This window comes from Drosophila teissieri, chromosome 3R (assembly GCF_016746235.2).
Source record: "Drosophila teissieri strain GT53w chromosome 3R, Prin_Dtei_1.1, whole genome shotgun sequence".
Taxonomy (NCBI): Eukaryota; Metazoa; Arthropoda; class Insecta; order Diptera; family Drosophilidae; genus Drosophila; species Drosophila teissieri.
The window spans coordinates 29,756,042-29,771,357 of record NC_053032.1 but is presented as its reverse complement, the minus strand read 5'-3'; the positions used below and the strand labels follow the sequence as shown (position 1 = coordinate 29,771,357).

General features: G+C 47.9%; 5 protein-coding genes across 6 annotated transcripts; 2 read left to right on the top strand and 3 right to left on the bottom strand.

Annotated features, from left to right (window-relative positions):
- Positions 1-1,280: 1,280 nt before the first annotated feature.
- On the bottom strand, positions 1,281-5,419 carry LOC122618979 (N-terminal kinase-like protein). Its single transcript, XM_043795586.1, has 9 exons — positions 4,451-5,419; positions 4,169-4,392; positions 3,703-4,108; positions 2,997-3,639; positions 2,758-2,922; positions 2,547-2,692; positions 2,357-2,485; positions 1,898-2,300; positions 1,281-1,787 (listed from the first exon to the last, which is right to left on the bottom strand). The coding sequence occupies exons 1-9, from the start codon at positions 4,826-4,828 to the stop codon at positions 1,660-1,662; spliced, it is 2,622 nt and encodes an 873-aa protein (XP_043651521.1). The 5' UTR covers positions 4,829-5,419; the 3' UTR covers positions 1,281-1,659.
- Positions 5,420-5,832: 413 nt separating this feature from the next.
- LOC122619974 (ATP synthase subunit gamma, mitochondrial) lies at positions 5,833-7,020 on the top strand. Its single transcript, XM_043797216.1, has 2 exons — positions 5,833-5,898; positions 5,953-7,020. Exon 2 carries the CDS (start codon positions 5,975-5,977, stop codon positions 6,866-6,868), a length of 894 nt encoding a protein of 297 aa, XP_043653151.1. The 5' UTR covers positions 5,833-5,898; positions 5,953-5,974; the 3' UTR covers positions 6,869-7,020.
- Positions 7,021-7,219: 199 nt separating this feature from the next.
- LOC122619973 (integrator complex subunit 11) lies at positions 7,220-9,401 on the bottom strand. Its single transcript, XM_043797215.1, has 3 exons — positions 9,053-9,401; positions 8,000-8,974; positions 7,220-7,944 (listed from the first exon to the last, which is right to left on the bottom strand). The coding sequence occupies exons 1-3, from the start codon at positions 9,264-9,266 to the stop codon at positions 7,340-7,342; spliced, it is 1,794 nt and encodes a 597-aa protein (XP_043653150.1). The 5' UTR covers positions 9,267-9,401; the 3' UTR covers positions 7,220-7,339.
- Positions 9,402-9,629: 228 nt separating this feature from the next.
- On the top strand, positions 9,630-12,840 carry LOC122619972 (GATOR complex protein WDR24). Of its 2 annotated transcripts, none has more exons than XM_043797213.1 (8): positions 9,630-9,850; positions 9,909-10,548; positions 10,610-10,942; positions 10,996-11,077; positions 11,137-11,292; positions 11,349-11,807; positions 11,873-12,058; positions 12,121-12,840. In XM_043797213.1, the coding sequence occupies exons 1-8, from the start codon at positions 9,733-9,735 to the stop codon at positions 12,475-12,477; spliced, it is 2,331 nt and encodes a 776-aa protein (XP_043653148.1). In that variant the 5' UTR covers positions 9,630-9,732; the 3' UTR covers positions 12,478-12,840. The 2 variants fall into 2 exon arrangements, with proteins under 2 accessions (XP_043653148.1, XP_043653147.1); XM_043797212.1 differs by having other exon boundaries at positions 10,993-11,077.
- An 85-nt stretch (positions 12,841-12,925) lies between these two features.
- Positions 12,926-15,168, bottom strand: LOC122622592 (probable glucosamine 6-phosphate N-acetyltransferase). Its single transcript, XM_043801167.1, has 6 exons — positions 14,855-15,168; positions 14,030-14,240; positions 13,841-13,968; positions 13,724-13,785; positions 13,444-13,663; positions 12,926-13,118 (listed from the first exon to the last, which is right to left on the bottom strand). The coding sequence occupies exons 1-6, from the start codon at positions 14,855-14,857 to the stop codon at positions 13,077-13,079; spliced, it is 666 nt and encodes a 221-aa protein (XP_043657102.1). The 5' UTR covers positions 14,858-15,168; the 3' UTR covers positions 12,926-13,076.
- Positions 15,169-15,316: the final 148 nt, after the last annotated feature.

Genomic DNA, 15,316 nt, shown 5'->3' with positions numbered 1-15,316 from the left:
AGAATTTGGATTCCCGAACAGACAACATGGTTATTATTTCAAAATTTATTTTACTGATGATTAGTACTAAATAATTTAGTTTTCTTGTCTTGTAATTTACCATTACCACTTTCAATTGATTTTGGTTTTTCTCATTTTTGCAGTCTTAAAAATTTGTCTAAACAATACATTTTCCATGTTGCTTCAATTTGTTTATTTTCAATGGTTTCTTTGAATAGTTCGTTACGCTAATGTTAAATTTGCTGAGAGAATTGGCTATAAGAAGATGAATGCCAATAAGTGTGTTTGGTTGCGGGAGGCGGGGCATATTGGAATCGAGTTGCATTAATTACAAATATACATATGTGTGGCGTTTGCTTCAAATGCAAACAGACGCGGCAATGAGACAACAATGAGATTTCAAAAAGTCAACATTTTCATTTCGTATTTCCTCGCTGCGGGTTATTAGTTTCGTTTGTATTTCAAAAATATATTATGGAAAAATTGTACACTGATATTGAGGTATTGGAAAAAATCGGCATATATGTTAGGTATATGTATATCTGTATCTGCATCTGTATCGGTATCGGTATCTGCATCTAAACGTATGTACAGGACATCCAAAAGTGTAAGATTACGCTAGGTAACGCTACTAGTTCGACATGCAAAAATGGCCTTGCGCTTGGTGCTGTTCTTACTTGGGTAAAAATCGAGGAATGTCCAACGGAAGTTGGCCAGTGGCCCAAACCGGGAGGACAACGCATTCCTGATCCTGTTCCTATTTATGGCAACGTAGGACATCTATGTAACAAGTGCAATTCTACTACAAATGTATCGCTGAAAGGCTTTTAAAATTGTTTCCTTTTATAATTGCTTGCGGTTCTCGATTTCTGTTGTTTCTATTTGGTTGGTTCTATATATTTCGTTTCGTATCCCTCTATTATGCACTATATAAAAATATCTGCTATTATTTATGTATTAAAATTCACAATTTTGGTTACGCTCCATTCGCAAAAATACGTTTAGATTTCTAAATATTCACTTTCACTTCGGCGCGCCTAGAGAATCGCGTGGAATGGAATACACCAAGTGTTTATAGCTTTGGAAAGGGGCGACTAAAATGAATTTGAAATCAGACACACGCTCATCCATCATTCACTCATTGATAGTGGGGGATAGGAAAGGGACCTCGTATCCACTCACTGATATCGATTGAATCCCCGATTCTCAACCCTGTCATCTGACACTCACGCTCAACATCCTCTGTTCGAAAATCCTTATTAAGTCGAATAATTAGGGTATAAATTTGAAGTAATTTACTAGCTACTGGTTGGTTGGTTTATAAATATAAATTACAGGTTTAATTACAGTGCTTTACATTGGAAATTTCGTTAGAGACGCTGAATATATTAGCTAATATCGTGCCAGCATTAGAAATACAATACGGCTATGCTACGGAATCGAAATGGAGGCTCGAGACACTGAGATTGCATTTAATGCAAACTGGTACCCAAAACAAACACAAAGCACACACAGAGCGGCCAAATTCGGCTAATTGGGGCAATTTGGGAGCGGGACAAGACACACACGCACAGAAATATACAAAATACACTTTGGGCTTAGATGTACGATAGAAATAACAGCTAAACAACACACGTCGCTGTTATCGGCTGATTACTTTTAAAGCTTTTTGGCGCCCAGCTTCATGGGGCCGGTCGCCCGCTGGGCCCGTCGCGCCTCCAACTCCCGCTGCCGCTGCAGCTTCTTCTCCTCCCGCTTGCGCCGGGCCTCGTCCAGTTTGGCATTCCCTGGAAAGTATTAGTTTCATTAGTTGTGATTCACCATGTGGGTCGCCAGGTGGGAAATCTGATATTGTTTTTACACACGGCCAAAGAGAATGTAAAAGTGAGGAACTCACCAAATCCCGATTCATCCAGTGGCTCAAACTCCCCGTCGGCCCACGAATCGCTATTCCAATTGGCATTATGCGTCGAATTGTTCAAATGCGACGAAGGCGGGCTAATGTTATTGCAATTGGCAGTGGCCGACGTGGGCGACGTATTGCTACTGGATAGATTGGGCAGCTCCTTTGGCCGCAGCATCGACTGCTTCGACGGCGAGGTGACGTGCGAGTTTAGCTTAGCTAGCGGCTCGATCAGATCGTTTAGTTCGTGCTGCTGCAACTGCTGCTGATGGGGATGCTGCTGCTGATGTGGCAGCAGCGGGCGCTGATTTGGCTGACTGGATGACGTGGATGATATAGATTGTCTAGCCAGCTGTTGTTGCTGCTGCTCCTGCTCCGCTTGCTCCTCCTCCTCGCACTGAACACCAATTAGGTTACTAACAAGTTTAAATAGTTATTTTACTCGAAACTTACCGGATCCTCTTCAAGACTGCCCCACTCCTCGTTGTCCCAGCCGTCGCGCACTTCGCTCAAGGCATTGGCCGCCATCAAGGCGCCATTATTGGAGCTGGCCGCCAGCGGACTGCTGGGATCCTGAGAGGTCTAAAATTAAAATAATCAAGCATAATTAGCGGCATTCAAATGCCAGTCAAGCACTACTTACATCCATTTCGCCCCAGTTTTCGTTGTCCCAATCGTTGTTGCCATAATCGGAGGCCGAGGCGGAGGTGTCATTGCTTTCATGCTCCAGCGACGTCATTGAGGTAACACTGCTCGTGGTGGTCGATAAACTGCTGCTCGATGGTTGCTCTACTCGCAAATACAGGCCGGGTTAATTGCATTGTGCAAATTGCATAAGCGAGGCGAATACTTACCAAGCGACGCTGGCTTGGACAGATTGCGTCCAGTTAAAGGCGGTCGTGGTCGAGACGAATCACTTTGGCTGCGATAGAACTTGGCTGTGACGGCCGTCACCGCCCATCCCGCCCAAGTGGCCGCCGCATTGCCAATCGAAGGCGTGGCCGTGTGAACATCCGCCTCTGCGAACGATATATGAATGTAATTAGTAACATAGTAAAGATTTCTTTAATTAACAATGGTGTGAGGCACATACCCATCGTTTCCCGCAAACTGGGATCCTCGGAGACCTTCTCCAGTTTGCCCAAGAAGCCTCTGATGGTTTTGAACGCCGGGTCGCGCACCGTCTTCTCCGGATCAACAGTAAGCGAACACAGTGATGGCAGAACGCGGTTGGCCACCTCGCTGAGCAAAAAGTATTGCTGTGTGGCGGCCAGCGCCAAAACTCCGGCGACTCTTGCTGGCGGAAAAGGATCCCGCATGGCACGAATGAAAGCAGAGACTAGCACACGCTGGCGCACCTGCGGGTGCAGATGCGGTGCAATCTTGCCCAGACACACCGTCGTATTGGTGCGAATTCCACCTTGGTCATCCCGCGCCTGCAGCCTGGCGAAGTGACGCAGTACCTCTACATTCAGGTTGTTGTAGTTGAGCTTGGGCGCCAAGTGGATGATCGACTTGACGGTCTGCTCGCGTATGGTGGCATTGGTGTCTAGGAACCCGTGAGCCACCTGGGGGAAAATCTGATCGTTGACCACCTGTGGCTGCAAGTGCGCGATGAACAGATCCAGCTGCTGCAGCAGGCGCGATCGCGTTACTCGATCCGTGGAAGCAAACAATTTGACCACGCAGGGCACAATGCGTTTCTGGTACTCCACCTCGTCCAGCAGTTTGCCCAGCTGCAAGAATATTAATCTTTGTGAAATCGAGTCAGATAAGGGTATGCCAATTCAATAGACAACCTTAAACATGGGAGCCAGCACTGCCGAGCCCGCATCCCCGTACTCGTAGGCTGTTATCAGCTGTGGAAGAATCTTGTGCCTGCACACGTTGTCCGGAAAGTTGTCGAGATGCGTGGTCAGGCCACTGAAGAAGCGATTCTTCTCCGCCTTGTCCTTGATTTGAATCTCCTCCAGGAAGAGCAGTGTGTCCACCAAATCGTTTTTGAAAAAGCCACCTGGCTTGCGGCAACGTGTGATTATGTCCGCCGGATTGGGGCGATTCGAAGGCGAGGCGCCCACCAGTTCGCAATAGAGTGATTGCAGGGACTTGGGTATGTGTTCTATATCCTTGAGGTTGGAGCGTTGCTTAAGCACGCCGTTGAAAGCTTCCCACACCAGACAGCCAAGACCCCACATGTCCACAGAGCTGGTTGGGAGTTGGAAGTGAGGGATTATTATAGTAGTATAAGGTAATAGGATTAGGTACCATTTGGTGGCCGCCTTGAGCTTGCTCTGATCGTTCTTTTCAGGGGAATCGTAGACCTCCAGGGTCACTGGTATTTTGGCAGGCGGCATGGGATTTCCATCCGCTGCTGAGACGTACTCCAGGCTGCCCAGTTTCCACTCGCCGGAGGCGTTGACAAACACCGACCAGGCGGAAACATTGTTGTGCCGCAGATTGCCATCGTTGTTGAGAAAGGACAAGGCGCGCTGAAAGGGAAAGGGGACTTGGTTAGCTAGGCCAATTATCGGAGAGATGGGTACGCACAGTGATCTGAAAGATGCCCCAGGCCAGGTAGAGGCCTTTCTGCACATTGTCGCTGCCCAGCTTGGCGAAGTAGGTGCCAAGCGGATCCACCGCCTCGGTGGCCACATACAGCATCTTGTCCGTTTCCAGCGAGTCCAGATACTGCAGGATGCTAGGGTGACGCAATGTCTTGAGCCGCTTCAGTGCCGCCTTGGCCAGCTCGCACTTGGTGTCGGATCCGCTACGGATGTCGTACACAAAAACCGACACCTCCTCCAGCGTGGTCTTGCGCTTGGCCTTGTGCAGCGTCCATATGGAGTACTGGTCAAAGCCGCCCACCGGTTCGCCAATGTCGTAGGGAAAGTCTTTTGAGGAGTCGCGCGAGAAGAACGACCACATTATGTGTTTTGCTCGGCGGCTCAATATTTTGTTACTGTTGTGTCACACAGCAACAACAACAACAACAACAACAGCACCGAGAACAACAGCAACAACTGACGATTGCAGCTGCAACAACAACGCACTGCGCAGGCAACACACGCACGCACACAACACACACTCGCACACCTTGTTGCTGCCACACAAAGGCACTGAAATCAGTGGAGCCTTGATTCTCGGTTTATCCTCAAGCTCTATGCCTCTGTCTTTAGCCTTGGCTTTAGCTTTATCCTCGTCATGCCAATCCAGCTGCCTGATGTCCTTTATTTTCCTCCGATGCGCAGCAACAATTTTCCAGCTTTGCTAACGCACACACACACACGCACGGGCACACGAACTTATCCGCTGTTTTTCGTCCCCAGAGGTCTCATCCCTGGGATCCCGGGAGTCTTGGATAGGGCGATCTTGTATATGTGGCTCTGCTGCGGGTCGGGGGGAGTCAGTAGATCGGATCGGGCGCTCGTCTCCGTCGAATTATCCTAATCTTTTTCCCGAGTACGTCAGCTTTTTTTGCGTGAGGCGTTAGTGACGGAACTTCTGAGGTCGTGCGTGAACAGCTGACTGTAGAATAGGAACTGGCAAGGAGTAAGGCAACTCTGGTCGAGGTTTGAAAACAAACTGGCATGTTTGGCAAACCTCTAAATCCTTATCAATTATTTATTTGTTTTTAATTTCAATGCAATCAATGTGAGTTTCAGAAGTTCTAATTCATTTCAGGCTCAATGGCGCATTATTGGCATTCTAATTGGATTTTGGTATGCATAATAAACATGGTCGTCGGGGTACAGCTTTACAAGGGGTTTCTTAACTTCGTCCGAAATAATTATACTTTGTATTTTACCACAATTAATAGTTATGGTTATATGTAACACGTATTCTTATCCATAATCCATTATATACATCATTAAAATTATATTACTTAATATAATATTTTACCGTTCACCACGAAAAGCCACCACACCAACCCGCACTAGGTGGCAACTTCGCTCGGTGTTATAACATTCGTTGTGGCGCAGCCAACTTAACGCAAGGTAGGTGAATTTTCTCAATTTTCGCCGAGTGAAACGAGTTAATTTTCGCGACAGGGAATCTTTAACAACTCACAGGATGATGATGCAACGCACCCAGCTCCTGCTGCCCCTGGCCATGGAGGCCACCATGCTGGCCCAGCAGCAGCGTGGCATGGCCACCCTGAAGATGATTTCCATCCGCCTGAAGTCGGTGAAGAACATTCAGAAAATTACGCAATCGATGAAGATGGTGTCCGCTGCCAAGTACGCCCGTGCCGAGCGAGACTTGAAGGCGGCGCGTCCTTACGGCATCGGCGCCCAGCAGTTCTTCGAGAAGACGGAGATCCAGGCGGACGAGAAGGCGGAGCCCAAGAAGCTGCTCATCGCAGTCACTTCGGACCGTGGTCTTTGCGGCGCTGTCCACACTGGTGTGGCCCGTCTCATTCGCGGTGAACTGGCCCAGGACGAGGCCAACACTAAGGTGTTCTGCGTGGGCGACAAGTCGCGCGCGATCCTGTCCCGTCTGTACGGCAAGAACATCCTGATGGTGGCCAACGAGGTGGGCCGACTGCCGCCCACTTTCCTGGACGCCTCGAAAATTGCCAACGAGGTTCTGCAGACCGGTTACGATTACACCGAGGGCAAGATCGTCTACAACCGTTTCAAGTCGGTGGTGTCCTACCAGTGCTCCACCCTCCCCATCTTCAGCGGATCCACCGTGGAGAAGTCGGAGAAGCTGGCCGTCTACGACTCGCTCGACAGCGACGTGGTCAAGAGCTACCTGGAGTTCTCGCTGGCCTCGCTCATCTTCTACACCATGAAGGAGGGCGCCTGCTCGGAGCAGTCCTCCCGTATGACTGCCATGGACAACGCTTCCAAGAACGCCGGTGAGATGATCGACAAGCTGACCCTCACCTTCAACCGTACCCGACAGGCCGTCATCACTCGCGAGCTGATTGAAATCATCTCCGGTGCCGCCGCCCTCACATAAGCGAATGGAATGTGTTCGAACAGCTCTAACGATTCATAAAGCTAATTGCATATGGTGCCAGGCACCTGGAGCTACGCCTGGAACCCTAGTAATGTTACACTTTCAGAATAACCCCAGAATAAATAGCGTGGAACGAACGAAAATAACTTTAACCGTGGTCTAGTTAACCAATTGGAGTGGGAGTCAAGGAATTTAAAAGAGTTTGCAAAGGTCTGTTCTGTCTTTACACATTGGTATCATTGGATTTGATTGTATTCTTATATAAAATGTGGTCTGACCCATTGATAAATCTTTTTTTGATTTTAAAGTGCATTAACTTTCAAGGTTGAAGTGGTAATAATACTCCCGAAGAGTTATTGGAACATTTACGTATATTTTGACCCTCTTTCAACTTTCAGAAATTGGTATCTACACTTTGTGCTTATCTATGGAATTAAGGCGTAGGATTTCAATGGGATGCTTCTTCGTTGCCTAGCACATATTCTGGAGCACGTTCAGAATGTAGGCTCCAATGTCTTCGTCCTGGTTCGTCCAGGATATCAAAATGTTCTTCTGCTTGGGATCCTTTTCGTCCTCCTCCACCTTCACCTCAACGGACTCGATGGCTATGGAACCGTTCTCCTGCATCGTCACCGTCCAGCCGGCTAGTTTTTCTTCGAGTAGAGCCATGAGTCTTTCGCTAGTGCGGATGACCGGTCCAGAGTCGTCCATCTTGACCTTGGACGTAAAGCGCATAACATGCCGGTTGATTCCGATCTCCTTCAGGGCGTCGGTTAAGTTTTGAAGCATTATTCGATTGTCCTTCATTACGAGAACGCCATGGATGAGCCGTCGCCTCTTCGGATCCGGTGGCTGGGCATTGTAGGAGCGGGCCTCTGCTTTAAGCAGGGAAACGGATGCATCGACGGGTATCTTAATAGGCGTGGAAATCACACAGGTTTCGCCGTTGGCCGGCATGTAGGTTTCCAGGTTAAACTCATCTTTGATTTTGGAGCGCAGGAACTTCATCTTTTCTGCTTCACCATGGACGAGCATAACGTTCTTTGGCTCACAGTTCTGAATTAGCTGCATGATGCCTGCAATACAGAAAATAAATTAGTATCAGTATTAAGGAGGTTAGCTTGTAATTACCTTTGGCATCGGCGTGGGCCGAGAAGCTCATGTACTCCACGGCCATTTTGACCTCCACCACCTGGCGGTTCTCAAACTCCACTTTTTTGGCGCCTCCGAGGATCTTGTTGCCCACGGTTCCTTGCACACAGTAGCCGGGCATAATCACCATGTTGTTCTCGTTCGGCGCCCACTTCTTGAAGATCTGCAGGGAAAGACCTGCGTGCAGCATGCCTGGCGTGGCGAACACCACCATTGCTCCAGGATTATCGATGTAGGCCTTGTCGAACGGTTTGATGTGCTTGAAGTCGAACATGTTGCGGTGAACGAAGGTCTTGCGGATCTTCTGATTCGTCCAGGTGATGAACATTTTGTAGTAGGTGTTGGCCTTCTCGGTAAGACCCAGAGCAAAGTATATGGGGTACTTGAGGTTCATGCGCTCCCAGTAGGTCTCCAGCAGGATGCACAGCTCCTGGGCGCGACCCAGGGCGAAAACAGGGATTAGAACCTTTCCGCCCTTAGCCACACACTCATGAACTTTCTTGAGGAAGTCCCTCTCGCGGCACCGCTTCGAGTCCCTAATGGTAGTGGCGTAGGTGCTCTCGGAGATCAGCAAGTCCGGCCGACACTTGTCTATCCAGGCGGCGCCCAGATGCCTGTCTGGCGTCATGTTGTAGTCTCCCGTGTAGACCACGCTCTGGGAGCCCACCTTGATCCAGAACATGGCGGCACCCAGGACATGGCCCGCATAGTAGGCTTTGATCTCCAGGTCCGTGTCCACCATCATGCTCTGGTGAAGTGTGACTGGAATCACCTTCTTCATGCAGTCCTTGATCATCTGGGTGGTGAAGAAGTTGGACTCGCCCTTCCGCTCGACGGCCACCTTGCGCATGTCCTCCAGAAGGATGGGAGCTATGGCCTTGGTCGGATGCGTCATGTAGATGGGACCGGTGTAGCCGACAATCTCTGACATGTAGGGCAAGGCGCCGCAGTGATCTGGAATGCATGCAATCGATAAAGAAACGATTAGAGCCAGTTCACCAGATAAGCGCCGTGTAGAAGACAGAGACTCACCGAGGTGGAAGTGCGAGATGATCACGCAGTCAATGTGGCTGGTGATCGGACCCTCCGGCACTATGTAGGAGAAGTCCGGGAAGCGGCGCTCGTCGTTGTAGCCCATATGCATCCCGCAGTCGAGCATTATGTTCTTCCCGCCCATCGAGAGCAGCAGACAGCTGCGGCCCACATCCTGGCCGGCGCCCAGGGGCGTTATCTTGATGTCCGGCATATTTGGAAGGGATCAGGATCACCCGGCTCCACTCTCCTGCTTTCTTGCGGCCACTTGTTGCGCTGATAATGAAATTGCCGAAAAAGTCGACCGTGATTTTTGTAAACAGCAAGACCGCAGTGGTGGCGTTGCCAGTCCGTCGGTGTGGGTAGTCCGGCAACGACGCGCTCGCTTTATTAGATCTTATTGGAGTGTTCCAAAAAGTTTTAAGGAATTTAATAACTTAATTAAAATTAATATATAAGAATATGTGTATAATACTTCGATGTTATTTGAAAAAATACAACTACTATGCACAAAGTCTTTAGTCCGAACAATGTTCAACATCTGCATGTGGGAACACTCCCAACAATATTTTGCCGCTCGAGAAACGGTCATACTGAACCGAAAGGAAAATAAAAGATAGCGTCTTGTCTTATCAAATCACTGTTTTGTTTTCTGCAGGCCAACTTGCAAGTGCTCCAGGATGCCCGATTCCGTGGAGGACACCTCCACAATCTCGCTGCGGATATGCCTGGAAGGACACGCAAACGCCCTGGCCCTGAATAAGGACAACAACCAGATTGCTTTGGCCGGAAGAAGCTGTAAGATTAGAATCGCCCAAGGTCTTTCTATAAATACACCTAATTTGCTTCCAAACAGTGCTTAAGGTGTACTCCATAAACAGCAATGGATTTACGGAATCATGTAATATGCGCGGAAAGAACCAGAACCTTAGCTACTCCGCCAACGATGTGGCCTGGTCCACTTTGGATAGCAATCTTTTGGCTACGGCGGCCACGAACGGAGTAGTTTCCGTGTGGGATCTCTCCAAGTTCGGCAGGCAGAAGCAGCTGCTTGTGTACAACGAGCATGAGCGCACCGCCCACACCGTGACCTTCCACAGCAGCGAGCCCAATATCCTGATCTCCGGTTCCCAGGATGGCACCATCAAGTGTTTCGACATCCGTTCGGATAAGTCGGTAAACACCTACTTCTGCAACTCGGAATCCGTGCGGGATGTCAAGTTCAGTCCGCATACACAGAACATATTCTCCGCCGTCTCCGAGAATGGAACTGTACAATTGTGGGACATGAGGAAGTGGGACAAGTGCATGGTGCAGTTTACGGCGCACTATGGTCCAGTCTACACCTGCGACTGGCATCCCACAAGGAATTGGCTGGCCACCGGCAGTCGGGACAAGCAGATCAAGGTGTGGAACATGGACGGCAGGCCGGGATTGGAGCACACCATCCACACAATCGCCGTCGTGGGACGTGTAAAGTGGCGACCAGAAAGAACGTAGGTTTTTAAAGCCAGGTTAAACAGTGTCATTTCTAATAAATCTTTTAATCCCTACCAGGTATCACATCGCCAGCTGTGCTCTTGTGGTGGACTACAGCGTTCATGTGTGGGACATCCGCCGACCCTATATACCCTTCGCCTCCTTCAACGAGCACACCAATGTGACCACTGGAATTGCGTGGCAGGGCAGCGACTCGCATTGTCTTTTGTCCATCAGCAAGGACTCCACCATTTACAAACATGCTTTTAAGGATGCAACGAGGCCAGCGCTGAAGGCAAATGCTCAGGGAGCTAGTCTGGGCAGATTCGGGGACATCTCCTTTGCCAATAAGATAAAGGAGTATGAGCCCAAGAGCAGTGGCGCATCCAATACCAAGTCCTCCAGCTTCATGTATGTCCTTGTTGTATCAACTTTTATATTTCTAACTATCTTGGTTTTAGAAGTCGCCGGAAGACGAATGTGGCTGGCAGCATTCAGTTCCATTTGGACCATTCCAAGATGTACAAATTCATGGTCAACGACACGGTTAGTAAGACACCATTGAGAACGCCTTGATCATGTATGAACTAATTGAAATATTTCAGTTTTCCGGACATCCCCTAAGCGAATCTGTTTCAAGACCTACCCAAGAACACGAGAGTTTTATTGGCTGTGCCAGGGAGCTGGTTATCAGTGGTAAAAAACTGGCGGAGCTTTGCGAGCACAATGCAGAGGTTTCCAAAAAATACGGAAAACATAATGTGAGCATTTGAGATTATTCCCATAATTCTCAATACTTAGCATATACATTTTTCAGGCCACCACATTGTGGAACTTTATCAAACTGTTTTACGGCAGCAATCACTTTGAGCCTCCCTTCGAGCACCGCTCCTCCTTCTCGAATCAAAAGAACCCAATGAACTCACGACGTGCCACGCAAGTAGCCAGCGATTGGCCTCAGCAGCGAACTGATCTAGGCCAGGATCTCAATGGAAACACGCCGGAAACAGCCCACGAGATTGATGAGGCGAATGTTGACGATGATCCGCTCGGTAGCAGCGGTGTGGAGCATCCGCCTACAAGCTCAGTGATTCTGTCCGAAACGCAAATCATCAGCGAGATTACCTTTGACAACTTTGAGCTCTTGCGCAATGGGTTTATTTACGTGGGTCCCACCGAATGTCCCAAAGCTTTGGCCTTTCCCGCCCTTCATCACGATGTGCAGGCAGCACGACCACAACTGGATCTCAAGGCTTCCGATCACGAAAAGTCACCTGTAAGTTGCAATTGTTAAGAACTTAATGTATTTATAGTTTAACTAACTTATTGCTCGTCTTTTAGCCACCACATGTTCCCACTGTCCTAAAAGTCAGCCATGTCCCGCCCATTCCCATGTGGGAACCGCATAAGTTCGTGTCCGATGCCCTGATGCTAATGAACGATGTGGGCGATGTGCAAACAGCTCTGACCGTCCTTATAGCGCTGGGAGAAGCTCGGAAACTCCTGCCCATTGACGATGCATTGGTGGTAAGTTTATAGTCATAGCTAAGATCAAAGCATAGCATAGTCACCTGGTTTTCCCTTTTCAGGAGCACTGGTTTTACACATACGTGGACCAGCTGCATCGCTATGAGCTGTGGAACGAGGCCTGCGAGGTTATCAACCGCTCCTGGCTGAGATCGGTACAGCAGCTCAACCAGCACTCGACCGCCATGCACACGAATTGTGGCGAGTGTGGACGTCCAATGGGCGGCAAGGTGGGATGGTACTGCGACAAGTGCAAGTCCATGCAGTCAGCCAAGTGCTGCGTCTGCGGTCTGATCGTCCGGGGAGTCTACGCCTGGTGCCAAGGATGCTCCCACGGAGGACACATAGAGCACCTGCAGAAGTACTTTGCCAAGCACTCCAAGTGCCCCAAGTGCGGACACCTTTGCGCGTACTCATGAGACGCGGAGGAGGCTGGGTTTGCCCAGCTATTGCCCCCCATTTAAAGCCCTTGTAAATAAAGAAGACTTAAGCCCAATAAGTACCTTGCAATAGACACTAATCACATTTTGGTACACATGTATCTCGAAGCCATTTAAAACATATACTGTTGAGTATTGGAATCACGGCATTCGAGTTGTAAACTTGTAAAATAAGCTCAAAATTTGTGGAATAAATCGTTTACACATAATTAAGATATAGTTTAAAGTTAAACCAAACTAAATTAACAGACTAGTTTTACGATCTTCTCCAACTTTGAATATCACACTTGTTTGTTACTTAATTATTTGCAAGTAATGAAAAATAAAATTGTTGTCTGTTGATTAATGTTATTTGGGATTTAAGAAAAAGGGCATTTTTAAAAAGTTTCCACTTATTGAACTTGTTTATTCATTCTTAAGTGTTCTTGACAGATTCGTATTGGGCTTTAATCGCGTTTGTTGATTAGTGTTAATAACAGTGTATTTATGCGAGTGTTTCAATGTTAGGGCTACTTGATGAAGGTGCTCTTAAAAGGTAATATTACAACCACCTTGCAGTTGAGAGTTGAGCCGCACATTCAGTAGCAGAAAGGGGAGAAAAAGTTATAAAATTGAGAGTTCTGTAGGGATTAAAAACAGAGAGCAACATTTGTTGCGGTTGTCTTTAACTAAATATCTAATTGTATGTCCTCGCGGGTGGGTGGAAGTCACGACCGTCCACAAGGACACCACCGCCAGCCAGCGCTGTCCAAAAATCCATCATGCCCTCAGCGCAATGGAATTTTGGCAATGCCTATGCATTTTATATTTTGTTTGAATCCAATTTCAGTTTTGTTGCATTGCGCTTCGCGCACTTATAACTTTGAGATGGGGTGCACCCACTCAAAGCTTGGACTTTGGAGCAGCGTTGGCGGCTAATTGTCAAGAGGCAAAATCGAGGCTCACAGTTTGGCAGGAGTCGCCCACTGTTCCACTGGAGCCGGCTGAGGTAGCATTCCGCTTGAGCGTTGGGCCCTCATCGTAGCGAATGGTCATGGAATTGGAGTTTCCGGGAATGGCTACGTAGCCGAGCGACTCGTAGAACTTGATCAGCTTGTCCTTGCAGTCCAGCGACATTTTGTAGCAGCCCAGTTCCTCGGCTAGCAGCGATACGGTGACCACGATCCTGAATGGTGAGTTCAAGGATTAATATTTCTGCGTTTGGAATATGATATACAACGCTTACAGTTTTCCCAGTTGCTTGCCGCGATACGTGTCATTTACCACCACATCCTCTAGACGACCACGCTGAGGAATAAATAATAGATTTATTTAAGAGATATAGGTAATTTTCTTTACTTACCACAGCACAGTTATGGATGAACTTGCGCTCTATCACCAAGGATGCCGCACCAATAATCTCATTCTTGCGAGTGTCCTCAATGACAGTGACAAAGTAATCCCCGCTGGCTTTCATCTGCGAGAAGCGGGCTAGACAGGATGCACATGGTCAGTACTAATACTTAAATTAGAGCTGAAATTCAGAACTCACTCAAGAACTGTGTGCGATTCACATTGCCCACATGGGTGAGTTGGGAGAGCAGCTGCAGGAATCCACGATCGTAGTCGGTGTCCTTGAGAGGACGCACTTTCATCCAGGGCTCGCCGGGATTAGCCGCCGATATGAAGGGCTTGAAATTGGCGGGACTGCGATGAAAGTCCAGTTTCAACAGCAAATTGGGATCGTACAGATATGTCTCCTCCTGTAGGGCATAAAGTATATGAGTATATGAGTTTGTAGGAAGCAATCTTTAAAATAGTAAATAGAGAAAGGCAGCAATCTGTGAGTATCAATTTCCCAACATATCTACTATACGTCTGGGTGATTTGGCTGATTAGGGATGCTTTCTATAGGCTGCGTTTTAGTAATTGCGACTACCGTAAGTTGCACCATTTTGGCAGTGGACTTCACACGTCAGCAAGTGACGCCGCTGGAGGCCAAACTGAAGGTAAGACTCAGTCAACAGGTAAAAAGGTGGAGCCGCGATAACAGGAATGGTATCAAGAACTGGTTTCTTGCACCCAACACTTTCGATTCGCTGGTGGCCAACTGGTTTTACCTCATTTGGTATCATTTACGTTCAGTTCTGCTATTTTTGGCGCATAAATTACATGGTACGAGCAAACCGGTGAAGTGCGTAGCTCCAGCGACTAGTATTGATTTAGTTTGTTGTGGTTTTAGCCAGGATAAAAGCAAACAACGTGGACTCGAGGTCGCGGTGACTGCACTGCCACATGGTCACATTCTTCTTTTATTTTTCGTGCGGCGTTGCACAGAAAGTATCTATTTTCCGCTATTTATTTAAAATCCACTCACCATGATTTTATCTAATGTCTGATAATGATAGTGAAGCACCAGTTAGCACTCTTTCCCAATCTCCCGCGACGAATCTAACAAAATGAAGCGGAAGTTTTCCCGGCCGCTTTTATCGGTCGAAGTTTCGGAGCAGACTGAGCGCAAAACACAAGCCGCACACGATTCACGTTGAAATACAGAAAGCCAAGCGCTAATTGGCAGTCAAGAGAGGCTAAAAACCCGTGGAAAAGGCACAAAAGCTGCAGTTTCAACGCCAAAATGACCCTGAAGATTCGGCAATGTGAATGTAAACATTTAAACAGCTGATTGCCAAGAGAAAGGTTCTGCCAAAGAAAGATAGAAAAAAAGAGATGGCAGAGAGCAAGAGAGAGAATGGCAGGCTGCGGGTACAGTTGTTACTGACTAAGAGAGATATTCCATAATTTAATTTAATCGTTTGATTCGTGAATTTGATATATAAAT

Excerpts from the sequence above, each read along its gene's own strand:
- LOC122618979 (XM_043795586.1), bottom strand. The coding sequence starts at position 4,828 with ATGTGGTCGTTCTTCTCGCGCGACTCCTCAAAAGACTTTCCCTACGAC. Across the intron at positions 4,393-4,450 it reads GGGGCATCTTTCAGATCACT|CGCGCCTTGTCCTTTCTCAA; the intron begins GTGCGTACCCAT and ends TTTCCCTTTCAG. Across the intron at positions 3,640-3,702 it reads TGCTGGCTCCCATGTTTAAG|CTGGGCAAACTGCTGGACGA; the intron begins GTTGTCTATTGA and ends ATATTCTTGCAG.
- LOC122619974 (XM_043797216.1), top strand. The coding sequence starts at position 5,975 with ATGATGATGCAACGCACCCAGCTCCTGCTGCCCCTGGCCATGGAGGCC.
- LOC122619973 (XM_043797215.1), bottom strand. The coding sequence starts at position 9,266 with ATGCCGGACATCAAGATAACGCCCCTGGGCGCCGGCCAGGATGTGGGC. Across the intron at positions 8,975-9,052 it reads CATCTCGCACTTCCACCTCG|ATCACTGCGGCGCCTTGCCC; the intron begins GTGAGTCTCTGT and ends CATGCATTCCAG. Across the intron at positions 7,945-7,999 it reads GGCCCACGCCGATGCCAAAG|GCATCATGCAGCTAATTCAG; the intron begins GTAATTACAAGC and ends TCTGTATTGCAG.
- LOC122619972 (XM_043797212.1), top strand. The coding sequence starts at position 9,733 with ATGCCCGATTCCGTGGAGGACACCTCCACAATCTCGCTGCGGATATGC. Across the intron at positions 11,078-11,136 it reads AATTCATGGTCAACGACACG|TTTTCCGGACATCCCCTAAG; the intron begins GTTAGTAAGACA and ends GAAATATTTCAG. Across the intron at positions 11,293-11,348 it reads AAAAATACGGAAAACATAAT|GCCACCACATTGTGGAACTT; the intron begins GTGAGCATTTGA and ends TACATTTTTCAG.
- LOC122622592 (XM_043801167.1), bottom strand. Across the intron at positions 13,969-14,029 it reads GAATCGCACACAGTTCTTGA|CCCGCTTCTCGCAGATGAAA; the intron begins GTGAGTTCTGAA and ends CATCCTGTCTAG. Across the intron at positions 13,786-13,840 it reads TCATCCATAACTGTGCTGTG|CGTGGTCGTCTAGAGGATGT; the intron begins GTAAGTAAAGAA and ends TTTATTCCTCAG.